Below are 18,758 nucleotides of genomic sequence, written 5' to 3'. Positions count from 1 at the left end.
AAAATCCATTATATATATATATATATATATATATATATAAAAAATGGATTTTTTAACATTATATATATAATCTTAAAAAATGTGAAATAATGTGTATTTCTGTTTTTCATATATGAAAAACAGAAATCCACATTATTTCACATTTTTTAACACTGATATTTTACATCAACGGTAATGTAACACAATGCTCAAGCAACCAGAATTCCCAAGCACAAGGAAATGACTAAAAGACAAAAATGCAATTTTATGTCAATTCCATATATGAATGATAAAGCTTGGAATGCTAAGGGTTAGATTATCTGAGAACCCTAACATAGAACTTTTTCAAGTACTTCAGATCTCTAAGCAAGGTGATATTATCTAAGGACATTCAAAAACATTTATGTGGGAATCTGAACCCATGAGTGAACCAAGAAACAATACTGACTTGGCCAACCACCTGCACATAATTATTGCAAGCAATTTTATGCAAGTTAAACTTCTTGTATAGCAAACACTTTCAAGAAGAGTAATGTGGGCAAATTTGAAAATGGTCAATAAGATACTTGCACGTACATATCCACAGATGGTGGAAGTAAGGAGGAAGAGACAGCTAACAAAGAAAAAAAAAAGAAGTGGTTCTTGTTGGAAACCTAAAAAAAAAAAAAAACAGTAAGAAATGAATACCAGCTATGGCTAACAATAATCAAGTTCTGCTTAGGATATAGACTAGTCATTACTAACATATTTCAACAAAAGACAAACACAGTGACTAAGAAGTGTTTTGATTATGTTACTGCTGATAGTGATATATTAAGAATGGTTCAGGATATAAGAGTACCCAAGAGATCTGAAATATAAAACAGTCACATTTAGTTTTCAAAAGGATAAAATTAAATATCATATTGAAAAGAAGTGTACAAGAGAAGTTTTTTTTTTTTAAATCTATCAGCTTTCAGAGATGAAATGTAGCCTTAAACAGAAAAAAGGTAAAAAATGAGTTTCAAAAAACATTAATTCAGCCAGCTAGATGAAGTGGTCTGTGAGGATAGAAAAATCAGAATTTCATGTTGGACTTAAGACACTAAAGAGGTCTTAGAAGAGAAGATGTATAAAAAGTTTCTGATCAGTAAACAAGCATATGCTTGTTTACTGATCAGAAAGATTACAGAGAAAAATGTTAAACTAGACTATATGTAAAAGTAGCTAAAAAATGTCATGGAAAGACTTTGGGAAGAACAAAGAAGATAAGAATTCCAAAAATGACAAAATATTCTAATAGCAATTAAAAAAAGTTAAAAATGGAGGTGAGGGCTCTGTAAAAAAGGTATATAGGTGAAAAGCAACATAAAAACTGAAGATATTCTGCATATCTGGAGTAATTATTGCAAAAAAAAAAAAAAAAAAAAAAAAAAAAACCTTAATGAGATAAGCAGTGATGGAGGAGTGATAAAATTCAAGAGAAATGCAATCAGGTGTATATATCAATACTTGATGTAGAAACACTATCAGAAATCTGGGCAACTCATTGTAAAAATAGCGATCAGAGCTTATTCTATTTTTACCATGAATTGCCTTGACTTGCACTACTTTGAGGGTCACCTAGACTTTCAATACGTGCAGGTGCAAACTTGACTTGTTTGTCTGTTTGCTCACTTGGGAAATGGAGTAAAACCAGATTTAAAATAACTTGATATCTTTAACATTTATTATACCCAAGGTAAAATACTTTCCACACACACACACACACATATATAATATATTTGACAGGAAATGCTCAAATATTGAAGTACAAAAATTTGATCATGGCTACACTTGCATAATTCAGAAGGCCTGTCAAAAAGTAGAATTCTGAATGGATGATTGATGTAGAGCTCTCATAGCACCAGTTATTAAAAAAAATAAAATATTTTAATTTTCAAAAACACTCAGTAAGGAATTACAGAATTCCTTACTGAGTGTTTCAGCAAACATACATGAGAGGATAAGAAAAATTTGAAGAGCAAGCTAGATGCAGAATAGATGAGAGTTGTGAGAATCAGATTTAAAAAACATTGCTAAGAGAAAACTTGCTCAAAATGCTACAGTTAAAAATGAGTTTGCTAAAATCTGGGAAGTGATCCATCCTCCATAATCTTTTTTCATTATTAGATTAAAACAAATGATGTGAAGTTAGTCTTTATATACAAGGGAGTGCTGAAAAGTTGTGATAATCGTCAAGAAGGAATTGTGGTAGAACTATGTAACTTGCACGTTATTCTACATATTCCCCACAAAGTGTTATACACTTGTTACGATGCTGCTGCACCATTTGCAATCCTCTGAAAAAAAAAAGTTTTTCCCTTGTTACACAAATTGGTCTATTTTTGTTCTAGGTATTCATTCTTGAAGATCTTTCATGCTAAAACTTTTGATTAGATACAGAATTAAAACAATAGTCAAGCTGGTAAAGCCTCTGCTAATAATGGCTCAAGCAAAAAGTTAAGCAAGTTCGAGCATGGTTAGTAGTTGGAAGGGGTTATTTTTCAAAAAATAAATAGTCTTTAATGCTGGTGCAGTCCCCATGAACTGCAACTAACTCAGCTTTGATCTGCACACCGTCCACTTCAAATAAAAGCGTTTTATCACTGCATGAAACTCTTTTTTCTCTATTTTTATGAAAAATGCAAACACGGTCATTTTAAATGTTTGCCAAACGAGAACTATGTGTCGCACGAGGCTACAATTTTGCCAGAGGTCATAAAATAGATGATATATGCCGACATTGGTATGAATGAATGAAATGTGTGTCGCTGTCTATTGGAAATTTACCAAACTTTTCAAACAACCCTCATACACTATGAGAAAATAGAAACAAAGTTTAATTTAGCCATTCAATCTTCATTATTAAATTAAGATCTTTCTGATAATTAAAGATTGAAATCGAATAACTGAAATGCGACAATGAATAGTGTCATCATTATAAAATACTCGTAAAATGCACTTTTATGGTTGATTGTAATTGATTCCTACATAATTTCAATTACAAATGACAAATTAATTATGTAGTTTGTAACAGAAAAATGTAGAATTTTTCTTTTGCAAAACTAGCCTGTGAACATACACAAACTGACAATATAAGCACCCTACTAAGAACTCCAGAAAGGTAAAATATCAAATCTTAGATTATTAATTTGGTACAAAAAAAAAGTGTTAATGAGGATTCATGACATTTTCAGCTTCACTTTTGAATTTTTGTTTTACAATATAATAGAAAAATTTTTCTATTACAAACTACATAATTAATTTGTCATTTGTAATTGAAACAATGTAGGAATCAATTACAATCAACCATAAAAGTGCATTTCATAATGAGCATTTTATAGTGATACCAGCCTGATTGGCCGAGTGGTTAGTGTATCTGCTCTCCAGCCAAAAAGCTGCAGGTTTGAATCCTGCTGTGGGTATCGATGTTTGTGATTGTCTGTGGAAATACTAGTGTTGGTGTTAGGCGGTAGATGGCGTTGATGTAGTTGTGGTTAGTAGAAAGTTGTAGAGTAGTTGCCCTCCCTCGAGTCTGTGGACTCCTTGGTGGTGTAATGTAATAATAATAATTTTATTTTTCTCTCGTTAACATTCAAAATTGTCACTTAAACAATTTGATTCTTAAAACAATCAAGTTGCATAAACATTCTCACAAAATTTTACCTATGTTGTACTCTGAAACAGCTAATGAATAGTTATTTGGGTCGTGTGAGAGAGAGAGAAAGGAGTAGAGAGAAGACAGACTATAATTTCTTACCTTATCAAAATACACTTTGATGGAGCCAACATTGGTAGCACCTACAGCAGTCATTGAAAAGAATCCATGTTTCCATTTCCCTATATATGCCACTCTTTCATTAATATTAAAAAGACCAGCAATCCAATTTACAATTCCAGGTCTAACACTAAGAAGTTCACCTGTCAAAATAATTGGCTTTTCTATTATGATCCATCATAATTTATAATTAAATTATTATTTATAAAAAACTTATTAAAAACATAATAAATAAAAAGAAAGTAATAAAATCCTTTTCATATCTGTATGCTAAAGTACAATTCTCATATACAGCAAGGCTGCATTCAAATGAAAGACATCAAAATAAGATAATGCAGAAAATAAGGTAGCAAATTTTTAAAGTCTATTGGAAGAAGTAGAACACAACACTGTTTTTTTTTTTCCCCCACAGAGAAAATTCACAGTTTAATAACATAGGGGACCAATCGTTCGATGCTGTTGGCACACTCTCCCTCGATGAGTCTTTGGACTCCCTGGAGGTGTCAAATAATAATAATAATAACATATCTAAAATTCAAGATAAATAAAACATTAACTCTAAATAAAAAGATGCAAAAGTTTCAGAATTTGATATTTTTATTTTAACACTTGATAAAGTGCAAATGAAAAAAACATTCAACAAAACATGATTCATTATTTTACTTCATCCACCTCTCATCTTAGAGCAATTCCTCAACACTGGTGCCACCAACACAAGGGCAAGTTAGTTATTGTTTGGAAGTGATAATTAAATGATACCAAGCTTAGTTGAACCTCATTGGTTCCAGAGTAGCTATGTTAACAGCTTGGGTCTCTAAGTCTTCTTTGTAGAACTTGCCTAAATGGGGGAGAGGGAGGAATTCACTGCCATCCTATCTAGCTGTTTGTATATTTTTTTTCCAAGTGAAATAATCCACATGATCTGTTAAATTAATTTGAATATGTCTGGGGGGGGGGAAATGAGACTATTAGATATACTTAAGTAAAGTTCATAAGTTGTTTCTAACATCTAATGTTCTTAGTATGAGAGGCTGGCTTACCTATGAAAGTAAAGAGCAAAAATAGGCAGATGCTTAGAAAGTGGGACAACCAATGCAATCAACCACTGATCTTAAATGAACACATGATCTGTGCATTTTGGAAAGATTGCATGATCTAAAGATGGACACTAGAGATGAGTTTGTTAATCTGGCTTATGGCAGGATCAAGAAAGGGGATAAAGTAGAGAAGTTACAGAGGATTATAAGCTTTCTGTAATTCTTTCTTGTCTTGTACCAGAACAGCCTTACTGTTATCTACCTTACTAATGATGTTTTTTTATGACTTCAGAGCTTTTAGTTCAGAAAAGGTTTTAAAAATTGAGATTGTGATATGGAAAGCACTGCAGCAGCTCCAGCGCTCTGAGCAATAGCATGTGCCCATTTCTCCCTGGATTTTTCATTCCATAAAAACAGGCAAGCTAGTCAGAAGGACATATGCAGACATAATACACTAACCTTTTAACAACAACTGTAATTCTGAAATTACAGCCAAAGCAATCTTCTAAAGTACTAAAACTGCATCATCACACCTATATCTTTTTCTTCCTATATTTGAACTGATTTGGCTAAAGTTTATAAGGCAGAACGCTGTAATAAGCTGATGACATTTATTTTAATTGACAACATGATGTTTCATCCTAAATTTCACAGGATTTCTTCAGGTGTAAATATACAACCTAGTAGACAAAAGAGTAAGGACTAAGAAAGGTGACAACCACCATGTAGTTATAGAAGAGACTGATGTTTTTAAAAAATATTTCTAATTGTTTAGAATGTTCTGTGTGTCTATGCATTTACATGAATGTGATTGACTAATGAAGGCTAGGATGTACTCAGACAAGTTAATACTTTGGTTAACATGTTCACTGCCAACTATGAGTATACTCATAGTTGGTATACGAGCCTCACAAGCCAACTATGAATATACTCGTATGTCGACTCGTACTGACCTTGAAGAAGTGAAAGTGCTTGGCATGTTGTAACAAACTATGTCCGAGGAGCATGGCAGCGAACGTGTTAATATTTAGATGCTTAGGATCTAATGCTATTTTCAAACACTTCCAGATATTTCTTTCTGCTGTATCATAGCAACAGTGTAATAGTTCTGATTTATCCCATAAAACTTGATGTCTCGTTTATGAAGCGTTTTATGGGTTAGCTGAAGGGAGCATGTTTAAACTGACAAAGCTGAGGTTTCACTTCTATGGTATTCAATATCTCGAAATGTGTTCTTCAATGCATTGTTCAACTGATTTTTCTGTTTCCATAGTAGGATGAATGGCAATTGCACCATAGCCAATAAACACCCTGGTATTGAAGTGGGCTATGTTGAGGTTTTGTGGATCGGAGCAATGATCTCATCTTGATAAAGGGGGTAAATACTACTTTGATTTTATACTCCTTAAGTATTTTTGCTAGTTTTATGGAAATAGAGCTAATATATGGGAGCATGATGAATCCTCTGTTTGATTCTTCATTAGAAATTTCGTTGGTCTCATGTTGGTTGAATAGTCTGGAAATGGTGTGGTCTTTATAGCCATTTTGGAAGAAAGTGTTTTTTTAAATGTTGAAGTTCTTTGGCTAGTTCATCCTTATCAGTGATCTCTTGCTCCTAGTGTGGAAATAATACCAAATCTTTGAGGTTTATAATGATGGAAAAAGCATGTAGTTACTGTTGGTATGTGTAGGTTTTTGAAACAGACTTTTAATTTATTCAATTCCTTAAGTCAGTAAAAAGGTCCAGAAATGGGAGCGAACCATTAGATTCTAATTCATAGGTGAATTTTATGTTAGGGTGTTCATGATTCAGGTACTCATGAAAAAGTAGAAGTGAAGATAGTCCATGGTTCCAGACTAAGAATATATCATCGACGTACCTTTTCCATAATTTTGGTTTATGATGATATTCTTCTAGGGCCTTGTTTTCAAATGTTTCCATATAAAGATCTGCTAAAATTGGCAAAAAAAAGAGGCCTGCCTATGGCTAGACCAGAGTTCTGTTTGAATATTGTACTTCTATATTTGAAGTATCTAGATGAAATGCAGTGTTCTAAGAGTGCCATAACCTTCTCAGAGAAGGTATCTTGTAGCAGTGCAAGTAGATCATCAGTAGGAACATTGGTAAACAAATTAACTACAAAGCTTGCTAAAATGTCATGTCCATCGAGGATAATATTGCTGATGCTTGAATTAGATTCATGAAACAAAATGCTCAGAGTTTTTAACAAAGGATGGTGATTGTCCTGTCAGGCCCTTAAGTAGTTTAGCTAGATGTTTGGCAAGAAGATATGTCGGAGAATCTATCCTTTCTACTATTTAGACGTAGGGGTGTGTCTACTTTATGAATTTCGGGTGTCTCATATAGACATGGAGGAAGAGGATGAAGAGAACAGAGCTGGTCTGGTTTCTCTGTTAAATTCATAGATATAATATTATCAATATACATATAATATCATATATATAAATATAAAATATATTTATATTTCATATATAGCAAAACAAGTGTTCTATGCCAGGTTGGCAGCAAAACGACCCAGAGGAAGACCAAGATATAGGTGGATTGATACAGTACGAAGTGCCTTAGACGATAGAAATATAAGATCTGATAATGTTGGAGTCTTAAAAAAAGTAACAGACTGATTTGGAGGAAAATTGTAGATAGGAAATTAATAATGATGTAATTTTTTTTCATGTAGTACTATCATATCCTGTACACCCCTTGAGGATACATGGCAGGAATTTGATGATGATATAAAAAATATATTTTTTTTATCTTGTAGCAGTGCATATAAGTTCTAATAAATTCCTTTGCAATTTACTGTTAAAAACTGCCATCATTAACATTTCACAATATATGGCAGACTTTGAAATTGCTGCCATTCTGGTACACTTTGATATAGGAAGAAAAAGTATTTATAATGCACATATTTCAATAAAATACAAAAGTATAATATACTACAAATGTGTTATAGTAACATGTGATTGCAATAAGAGAATTTAACTATATATCTAAATAAGAGATTTATTTTCTTAGAATTTTTTTGTTAGTTCACCACATTGATTTTCTTCAAAAATGAGATGTACTCAGAGTGCGCGCACGCACACACACACAAAATTAACTATCCAAAGTTGTGAGAATGTAGAATGCACAATATAAAGTTAACTGCTTATTTGAGCCTTCATCAAAGTGAATTAACATTTCAGGTTCCAGTTCCAGTGAAAAGAATACTTAGCTTGTGATGCAGTTGTAAAATTTGAATTTCAAACATCATAGTTAATAACCAAATCTTCTAAATAAATATAGTATTAAATCTTTCATAATCTCCATAAATTACATATATTTCATTTATAAATTTAAAATGATTAGAACTTTCTGTATTTTAAACATTAAGTTTATTAAAAGAACCCTCACACTTCATTTTACTCAAGCTCCCAGTTAAATTTGTTACAAATTCATTTCTCATGAAAACTGAAATTTTCAATATTATGACAATGTAATGATACTAAAATTTTTTTTTATCCCTTTATCCCTTAAGTATTATAAGAAATTATTGACCAAACATTTTTATATCAGTGAATGTTGGGACTGAATGTAGATAATTATAAAATAATAAAACAAAAAATACCAAAGTAACTTACCTGGAAAATGTCTTCTAAACTGGACAGTCCAATCAGATGGAGAATGAAATCTATGATAGTCTCCTGGTGCCAAATATACAACACACTGATATAAAGATGTTTCCTTTCCTTCTTGCAGCAAAGACTTGTGATAATCTTCATGTGACTGGATTGTCATCTGCAAAATACTGGTAATCAGTGATCTTTTGATCTCTGTGAGAAATTTTCAGTACTTTGTAATGACATAGTACTGAGGAAAGAGGGGAGGAGGTTCAATTTTCTAAAGGACAGAGGGCATTCAGCTAGACATCTCTGGTTATGTACTGTCACACTACTAAACAAAACCAAAGATTTTTCTAAAATAAAATGTATAACTGATTATATATCAACCATACATGCAAGAGGTATCAAAGCCAATAACACAGGGGGTATGTGGGTAAGTTGTAAAGGAGAAAGAATGAAGCTGATGATGTTTCCTGAATAGCTGGGAAAGAAAGGAGAGATGGTGTTTCAAAGAAAAGTAGATGAAATGAAAGATAACTGGTAAATATGAGGCTGAACTGTATATGGATATTTAAATCCAACTGCCAGTTAGATTTAAACATCCATATTTGCTTAAAGGGAAAGTAAATGAAGTGACTAGTTTGGTGGAGCAGTACTCATGAAATACCTATAAAAATAGGCATAAGACAGAAACAATGTCTATAAGAAAGATGACTGGAATTTTTAAGACAATCATCTATTAAGTGGACCATCTTCTAGATAGCATCAATCTTTTTTAGGGTGGATTTTGATGTATGCCTCAAATATGAGATTACCATTCTAAGGTTGGGTGAATGTGGGATTTATGTGAGAAGCAGAGTCTTGAACAGAAAATAACACTTGTAGAGACTGAGGAAGCTATGGATGTAATGTGTCAGCAAAGGTCAGAGATGTAAATTAGCCCAAGAAGAGAAATCTCATCTCTGATTAGAGATCTCAGTATTATCAAGTAAGGGGAAGTGAAGCAAGACCTTCCTGTCCAGGACAGAGCAAAGTTTTGGTAGCAATGGGATACACTACATTATTCTCCCCTTGTGGAGATTGGTGTTTGAGATACTGATTATAGAAAGACCTGTATCCTGGATCATTTGAGCATATGCTTTGTCAAATGAAGAATGGAACATCCTATCAGCAGCAAAATTATGGTGAATAGCATTTGAGGTTAGTGAGAAAATTTATGCACAAGAGGAAGAGTATGGGTAAAAATGCAGAACCTTGGGATACTTTAGCCATAAGAGCCACCATGCTACTTAAAAAGCTACTATTACGGCTCTAGTGAGAAGTGGTATCTTAGTAAACAAACTTTTATGACAGACCTGATCAAATGTCCTAGAATGTTGAGAACAATCACATTAGTTTTCAATTGGTTCCATGAAGTGTTTGTAAAGATTATATAAGATGAGCATGAAATGTAATTTTGAGCACAAGAGAGGAGGATATCACCAGGATCAGAAGACTTGATGATATCAAAGCATTAAAAAGGACATCAGAAGAATCTTTTTTTTGGGGGGGGGGCAAAAGATCAGGAGGCATGCAATGGGTTATTCTTTGTACAGTAGAAGATAATTTTCTCCAGCTGTCTATATAAAAAGTTAGTAAAGAATGAAAAAGAGGTGAAACATGGAGAGGATAGAAATTGTACCTAACAATGTTAGTAAAAAAAAAAAAACCTCAAATGCTTTTTGAACAAGAGATATAAGTTTTCCATATTTGGTTTCTTTCAATTTCTGATTTGGATTTGTTGAGATCTCATATAAGTTAAGGAACAAAGAAAAATCATAACTCAAAAGTGCATGATAAATTTTTATGAAAATTCACTGAATTTTCATAAAGCAGTATATGAGATGTGACAGAAACACCCACATTTGAATTATAAATAAATAAATAGTTTAATTCAGTAGTAAATGGGTGCATGAAGACGACAGTCAAAAACAAGGTCAGAATGAAATTGTCAAAGACTCGATAAGGAATATGGTCATCCCTTATAGCATTACAGTGCTCACAGCTATGTTTCACACTGTTTATAATGGTATCCAGGAGCTCAGTCGGTAATAACCATTGCTCCTCCAAAGCTCTTCAAGGTTTTGGGGAAGGGGGTTTGAACAGGAACATGTCTACCAAGAGTAACCTACACATTCAATAGGATTAAAGTTGGGAGACCTAGTTGGCTAGTCCATACGTATGATAATCTGATCTTGAAGATATTGGTTCATGAGCTTCTTCACTCAATGAGGACAAGGATTATCCTCTTGTAAGATAAGTCTCCCCATCGCACCTGTATACAGATAAACATGAGTCCTGACCTTGTCTCTATAGTTGCAGCAATCTTGGTTCTGCCAGGAAGCAGATATAAATCAGTGAGTCCACCCAATGAGATGCCTCCCCAAACCATCACGCTACCTCAACCATAAGTGTCCTGTTCAAGGATATTGAGAGATGATAATGTACCTGGTTCTCTCCAAATCGAAGGTATCATTCTGTAGAGTAAATTGGAACTTGTCTGAAAACAATATTGACACCCCCCATCGGTCTTTAGTCTGGTTGATGTGGAGCCTGGCCCATTTCAAACATTCACTCCTATGGCATTGGGATAGAAGCACATAGGCTACCAATTGTTTAGCATACAGAACACTTTTGTGAAGTCTTCTGCACACAGATACTAATGTTCCTGTAGCCAATGTGAGGTCAGATCATAGCTGACTCAGGGTTATCTCCGATTATCTGCTTGCCAAAACAGGAGTTTTGGCAAGCAGATAATTGGAGATATCAGTCATCCACTACAGTTATAACTCATGGCCTTCCTTTACTGTATCTCCAGGATGCTTTTTGTCACTATTGGAATTGGTTCCACAGTCTGTGAACTAAGAAATGACTCGTATGCAACCATCTTACTACCTCTGCCTGACTTTGGCCAGTCTAGTCTTACAATTGCTCGCCAAGGTATCATTTAACTGAATTCATCAGTTAAATGATATCTTGCAACCATATCCAAGAATTTTGCTATCATGAAACGAAGTCCTGTTCTAACTCTGGACACTAAATGGAAAGCCACTCCAAAATGTCTGCTTTATGCCATGGCTCATTTGCATAATGAACTCCAAAATGCAAATGCAATAATAACCAGACTTAGTATCACTTTTTACATAATGTATCTGACTTTCCTATGCCCCCCCCCCCCCAAAGATAATGCAATTTTTCCTTTTCTTCCTTAATTTATGGAAGCACCATAAGCTAGCCACGAAGCTACTTAAACTACCACCTTATGGCTTAGTGAGAAGTGATATCTAAGTAAGTAGACCTTTATGACAGACCAGATCAAATATTCCAGAATAGAGAGAGCAATCACATTTGTTTTCAAATGGTTCCATGCAGTGCTTGTAAAGATTATATGAGTATGAAGAGCAATTTTGCACATGTGTGTGTGTATTTTTGTACTCCCCTCCAGATGTGGCTGCAATGTAGACCAAGTGCTAACTAAGATATGGTAATTTATTTTGTATTGCTTTGGTAACTTGGAGAACCAAGTTATTATATTCTTAGTGCATATTGTATCTTTTAATCATTTTTAACTTTTAGACCAGGGTTGCCAAACTTTTTTTGACCATCAACCCCTTCAAGAGTTTCTTGACTTTTTATTGACCCCCTCTATTTTACTATTATGTAATTATAATAGGACAAGCAAAAAAGACGCTTATGTGAGTTTCTAGATTGTTTATTTTATAGTTACAATGTTTATTATAGTATATATTATTATATTGGCTTAATGTCAAAGGGAAACGTTTTTGTTTTTGACGTCCTTCTTAACATAACATATTTGATAGGAGGGATAAATAATATATTACCTTAATGGACCTGTCTTTCACTCAGAATTTCTCCATGAGTGCAGGTCACAAAGATGCCTCCAACGATCTCGCTCTTGAGCATCTCTCTTCCATGTTACACCCATAGATTTCACTAGTGGATCTTCCCATCTTGTAGGTGGTCTTCCTGCTTTTCTCTTTATTCTTGGTTGCCAGTTGAGTATTCTATATGTCCATCTGTTATCCCTGAGTCTGGCAATGTAACCTGTCTGTCTCATCTTGCTTTCATATACTGCAGTTACCACATTTTTTATGCCTGATCTCTTTCTTAGTTCCGTGTTTCTAACATGTTCCATTTTGCTGATGTTATAAATCCTGCGTTCTATTGCACACTGAGTTATTCGGAGAGTTTCTTCTTCTTTTCTTGTCGTGTTCCATGTTTCTGATCCATATGTGAGTGATGGAAGTATGTCACTATTAAATAGTTTTGCCTTCGCAGAGATGTCAAGATTTGGATCAGTAAGTGTTTCTTTTAGTCTGTTGAATGATAGCCATGCAGCTTTCTTTTTGCTAGTTCTTCAGATAAATCATTATTCATTTTTAATGTATATTTGTACTAAGTAATAGGAGTCAACTTGTTCTATAGGGATGTTATCAATACATAGGTGACTGTCACTTGTATAGATGTTTTTGATCCATTTTGTTTTTTCTAGATTCATTTCTAAGCCTATCTTACTGCTGTTTGTGTATATTTTTTCACTCATTTCTTCTAGGCCTTTTGGGTTGTGGGATATCAATACTAGATCATCGGCAAACATAAGGATTTGCAGTTTTTCACCATCTATATTATTCCTCCATGTAGGTCTATTTTTTTCAGAATGTATTCTAAAGTGATTGCGGGTATAACAATGTCCTCTGCAATTGTATATGGTTTTCCTGTTTTTGCTATATTAAAAGAAATATTGTAGGAGGCTGTTAATCCTTGTTTATTGTCAGCTTCAGCAGGTGCTTTCATAAATGATTTTATAGTTGGTCGATGTGTGTATTTCTCTTTCAGTTCTTTATCTTTCTTAATCGGGATGGAGTCTTTGAAGATGATCTTTCATTTTTGCTGGTTTCATTGCATCGTTACCAAAAATTTTTTCACAAAGGAGACACATAGGCCTCGTTTCGTTTCTTAATGAAGCAATAAACCCAAGTTTCAAATATTCTAATGAATATTGTCTGCATTTCTTTTTAGAATCTGAAGTTGCCTTCGTGGTTACTGCGGTTGTAACAAAATAATTAAAATTGAAGTCAGTATGCAAAAGTAATGTCTAAATTATATACCTACTCACGTATTTCTATAGGATGTACAAAATTACCACCCTGCTCAACTCTTCAACATAGAGAAGTTTAGTTCGTGGATAACAAATGAATAAAGATTGAATTCTAATATGTATGTTGATGAATTTTAGAACATTAACGCTCACTTGTATGTTGATGTGCAAAAATGAGACTGGGATCGAATACGTGCAAGTATAAGTAAATAAGCAACTGTGCACGTGTTTCAATCTCGCTCCAGCCGTGCCGGCTGGGCAGGAACCACCGACATCCGTTTATTGGTAAATACGTCAGTTTGCCCTACTTGATTGGCCTCCGTAACTATTTTCATGACCTTGATCCATCTTACAGGTCCTATTCATGTCACTGTTCCCATGTTTCACTCTTAATTGCGTTTCATTCAGGATGGAGGTAATCCAAGTTAACCAAATTATATTACCCGTACAATGATGTCTTATATTTTTCTATCGACCCCCAACAATGTTATATTGACCCCTGCAGGTCGATATCAACCACTGTTTTAGACTCTTATATCTCAAGTTTTGAATTCTTAAGATTCAATGGAGTCCTATCTCACTATTTCACTTATTTTTAATAAATTCATTCATCACCTACAGTTTGGACATCAAGATTTAAAGATCATAATTGCCAAAAAATACAGCAAAGGTAAGCAATAATACCTATATACGAGCATTTTATTAACTTTTTAATTTAAAAGAGCTACAGTTAAAAACCATGCTGATCTAAGGGTGTACTATAAAAATTAAAACTTTGCTTATCTCTCTCTATATCAAAAATTACAAAAGGAGCTACACAAACCATAGGTTCAGAAATAAAATAAAATCCTCAATTATTAAGAAAATGGCTAGCCAAACTGGCTTGTCAGATAATTTCTCTTTTCTCTAACAAATAGAAAGGGAATATGGATCTTGCTGTAGGCACAGAGAAGCTTGAAGTGGCAAGTGCATTTGGTCTCTAGAAGTGGATTAATTAAGAATAAGCATAGTGGATTTGATTATTTCAGCTTTTCAAATGAAAATCCTTAGAAAAATATGTTCAGTGAATGATAATTCCTGGAGAATTCCTGTTCTTTCAGTGTTGATATAACTCTTGCTTGTACATACACTAATTACAATTTGAAGTCTAATGTACAAACATGAGTACACTTATGACTTGTCTAATCAAATTCAAAAAATTAGATAAGTCACATTTTTAGAATAGCAGAAGAGAAAATTTTTGATTTTATAGAGCAAAAGTTTTAGTTAAAGAAAGACAAAGGAAAAACCAATAACAAGATGGCTATATTACTATTAGTCAAGATTGTAAAATCATATTCCAATGTACAGACAGGAAATTATATTCTTGGTTTAATTCTTTATCCAAGTGTAAGCAAAAAGTTTACACTTACACTTTGCTTACACTTGGATAAAGGATTAAACTAAGAATATAATTTCTTGGTATCTATAATTTATAGTATAACCAAGTGGAAAAACTTCCAAAGTCCAGCCAGGAAAAACAAAATTTTCAACAGGAAGAGATGGAGGCAATGAATGTAGAATTCCAGTGCTTGATATGTGTCACAGGGACATAAGATGAAAGGGAGAGATACTATACACATTACACATTACACATTACACACACACACACACACACACACACACACACACACACACACACACACACACACACACACACACACACACACACACACACACACACTTATATATATATATATATATATATATATAAAAAAGGGGGAGGATAACATAGTAGTATCATACAATAATACTTCACACATTTTCAAACTGATATTTCAATATCTTTAGGTAACACTATAATATAGAGAAAATGACTTAAGAAAATGATAAAACTTACATTCTTGGTATCCTTATTATACCATGTCTGAGGACCAAGGAACATTTTCAGAGAATAGGATATACCTTTAATTTGTTCAATATATCCATCTTCAATTCTACCAAAATGAAGCACTGTCCCATCTGCAGGACTTACCTGGAATATAAATGGATGTAAATGGTTCAACATTTTTATATCAAGAAAATCGTCTAAAAATAGTTTTTATTTGAATTTTTTTTTTTCTATAATACTCCTGTATTATTTAACCTTCATCCATGAAGGTTATATAATACAGGAGTCCTGTGCTCAAGAACAAACATGGACCTTTTCTATCCATTTCAAGCCTCTAGTAAGGCAGGATGTGATGGTCTCACACCAGCTAACAAAAATTGTGTACAGCCAAAAAAAATCCAATGCCAGTGGAATTAGAATCCACAGTCTGCTGGATGGAGAGCAGAGATGTCATCCACTCAGCTAACCAGTCAGACAATTAAGTATGCTTTTAGTGATAACATATGCTGTTTACTGCATACGTGAAGTTACAACATTTTAAGTTTTGCAAAGATGCCAAGTCATTCTAGCTTAAAATAACTGATTTATTTTTTTAAGTGATACAGGTATACTCTACAACCTGTCAATTCAAAGTTACACTGTAATTCATTTTATACTTCTCTCTTTCCTTCTTACTTCTTTGAACTGTTCATCAATATTACTTGTATCCAAGAAGATGACTTCTGTGATCAGTTAAACACACCACTTTTCTGACTGGAGAAATGAAGTGGCTATTACCACGTTTAATCTCTGGAACAACATCTATGGTTTCTACACCCATCTCTTATTTTAAATGTAGTGCAGGTATTTGATTCAAGACTTGACAAACTCTGTAGAGACCTAGAACCTTCCAGATTTAAGGGTATATAGCAGGAAAAAGTTCTGCAGGCCCAGATCCTATATGTACATATGACTGAAAACTTGAATTGCTATTTCTGTGTTTCTGCTCTCACATGACTGAAGTAACTAAGGATATGAGATCAATGTATTATCTGTTAATCACAAATGTTCTGGCCATGTTTTGCAAGGTAAAAAATACCCAAGCATCCAGGAGGCAAAAATCATGCCATCTCCTGAACCTATTGGTAAATGTATATCAGAAGGCTTCCCTGACCACTTAGTGAATGAGCTTGCTGTGAGATTGTGTCTGGTGGGTATCTGCATACAACAATATACAATAAGCATTGTCAAGGCTACATTAGTCTTTCATTCAAACAATGCATGTTGGAACATCCAAAATCCTCTGTCAAACAATGACAAACCTAGAATCTGCCTTTTTAATCTACCACAGTCCAACATTTCTTTGTTATTTTCCTAAATTTGTTTTGTCTATATTGCAATGCAAATTCTGGTATCTGATTATCTCAAAAATTTCATTTTCTGCGGTCCAAATACCCAAATGATGAAGTTATCCTCCTTGGGTACATTAATATTTAACAAACTGGCTTGTATTCTCTAATTCCAGTGAATAAGATAAAAGGAATGCTGAAGTTAGTGCAGTTAATTATCTAGCACAAATGATTCCTCTATCCACTAGACTACTACATAATATTATAATTGATCCAAAAAGACCATGACAGCTCTCCTTTCAAATATACTGAATATGTCAGTCTTTTTGGTAATACAGACTCCGTCCACATTTCCATTTCCACAGAAAATCTTCACCCAGCCATTCTGCTCTCACTATATGAACATTAATCTGACCGAACAACTAAAATCTTTTCTAGAATGAAGGCTGTCATCCTCATTCCTTCATGGTCAGAAGGGAACTACTTTGAAGGTGGTTAAGTCCAAAGTTAAACTGGGTAACTAATAAGATTTTATTAGCCTATTTCCGGTTTCTTTCTGATAGCATCTTGAATGTACACTATGGCATTTTCTCTGCTTAACTCTTAATCATAACATCCAACAAATGGCATCTTGAATAACATTTAACACCTAAGCCTGTCAACTAGATTAATGATCCTCCACAGGAATGTTACTGTAAATAAAGTGAAGTGTGATTTGGCAAGTTGAAACGAAGACTGGCTAGACAATTAAACATACTAGCCTTCCTCAAACAATGCCAAGATACCAACACAATTCCTGTTTCTCTCATATGGGAAAGTTCCATCAGGTTAAGACGCATTGTATTTGTCTTTGGATCAAGAATGATTTCTTGATCCAAAGAAATCATTAACAAATTAAAACCTGTTCATCCCATATTTATGGGACATCTAAAATCCACAATTTCAATACTTCTTGCACCCAATAGTTCAACATCTAAACTTACTCCAACAGTTAGCTAAATCACATGCCATCTTACTGATAACTTCTCTATTATATATCTACTCTCTATATATAAAAAGATAAGATGAAATTTGAAACGTTTTTATGGCACGTTCTTTGTCTTACCAGCCTGGAACTCGGGGGGGGGGGGGGGGGGAGCCCCCTAGTGTGTGTGTGCACGCGCGCGTGTGTGTATATATATAATTCTGTCCATTTCAAATCACCAGTAAAAAAAAAAAATTACATCCTTAGAAATTTGGACATTATGATTAATTTTAATATCACTTCCTTATTTACTATGTACCAATAAGGGACACTCTTGATTTAATCACATCTAACTTCTCTGACATCTTTGAATTATTCAAATTTACTACATATGCGGTTACTACTTTACTTGGCAAGGAAAAATCTACAAACATATTAATGGCACTGCAATGGGTTTTCCCCCTCCAATCCTTTAGCAAACTTCTAGAGTACTGTGAAAAGAAAGCACTTTGTGGTTATGCTTTGTTAATTATGGGTTTGTCATTTGGACCCATGAGCAAGACACTTTGGGTTCTTTTTGTACCTTAACACCAAGTACACAAAAATTCACTTTACATTAGAAAGTTTAATTGTTTGCCTTTTCTTGACACATTAGCCACCCACCTTTTAAATGGCTCACTATCTTTTTTACCATTTACAGAAAGCTGACAAACATAGGAAGATATCTGCATAAACAATCACATCATTCAGCCCAATATTCTCAAAACACACACACAGAGAGCTAGGGCTATTTGTTCTAATGATGCAGCCCTTTCCACAGAACTCAACTACCTTTGCCATACTTAATTAGCCAATGGTTACTTGCACAAAAATAGATAATATACTACATACCACCCATTTCCCCCCCCCCCCCAAAAAAAAAGAGAGAACAAAACACCACTATTCCTATTCCACATACCTGAGATAATCTGAAAAGACAGCCAAAGTACTAATAAAATA

The 18,758-nt window shown here is 33.8% G+C and overlaps 1 protein-coding gene across 2 annotated transcripts in view; it reads right to left on the bottom strand.

Moving 5' to 3' along the window:
- LOC150095758 (phosphatidylserine decarboxylase proenzyme, mitochondrial-like) overlaps positions 1-18,758 on the bottom strand; it is a 143,754-nt gene that overhangs the window by 10,008 nt on the left and 114,988 nt on the right. For both annotated transcript variants that reach the window (XM_090410750.1, XM_090410749.1), the window contains exons 5-7: positions 15,477-15,611; positions 8,458-8,614; positions 3,761-3,921 (exon numbers count right to left, since the gene is read on the bottom strand). In XM_090410750.1, coding sequence (XP_090266876.1) covers positions 3,761-3,921; positions 8,458-8,614; positions 15,477-15,611 — 453 coding nt within the window. The remainder of the gene's footprint in view (positions 1-3,760; positions 3,922-8,457; positions 8,615-15,476; positions 15,612-18,758) is intronic.

Source organism: Typopeltis vanoorti, chromosome 20, assembly GCF_054136105.1.
Source record: "Typopeltis vanoorti isolate ZY-2024b chromosome 20, IOZ_Tvanoo_1.0, whole genome shotgun sequence".
In the NCBI taxonomy this organism is placed as follows: domain Eukaryota; kingdom Metazoa; phylum Arthropoda; class Arachnida; order Uropygi; family Thelyphonidae; genus Typopeltis; species Typopeltis vanoorti.
This window is presented reverse-complemented; position numbering and strand designations above follow the sequence as displayed.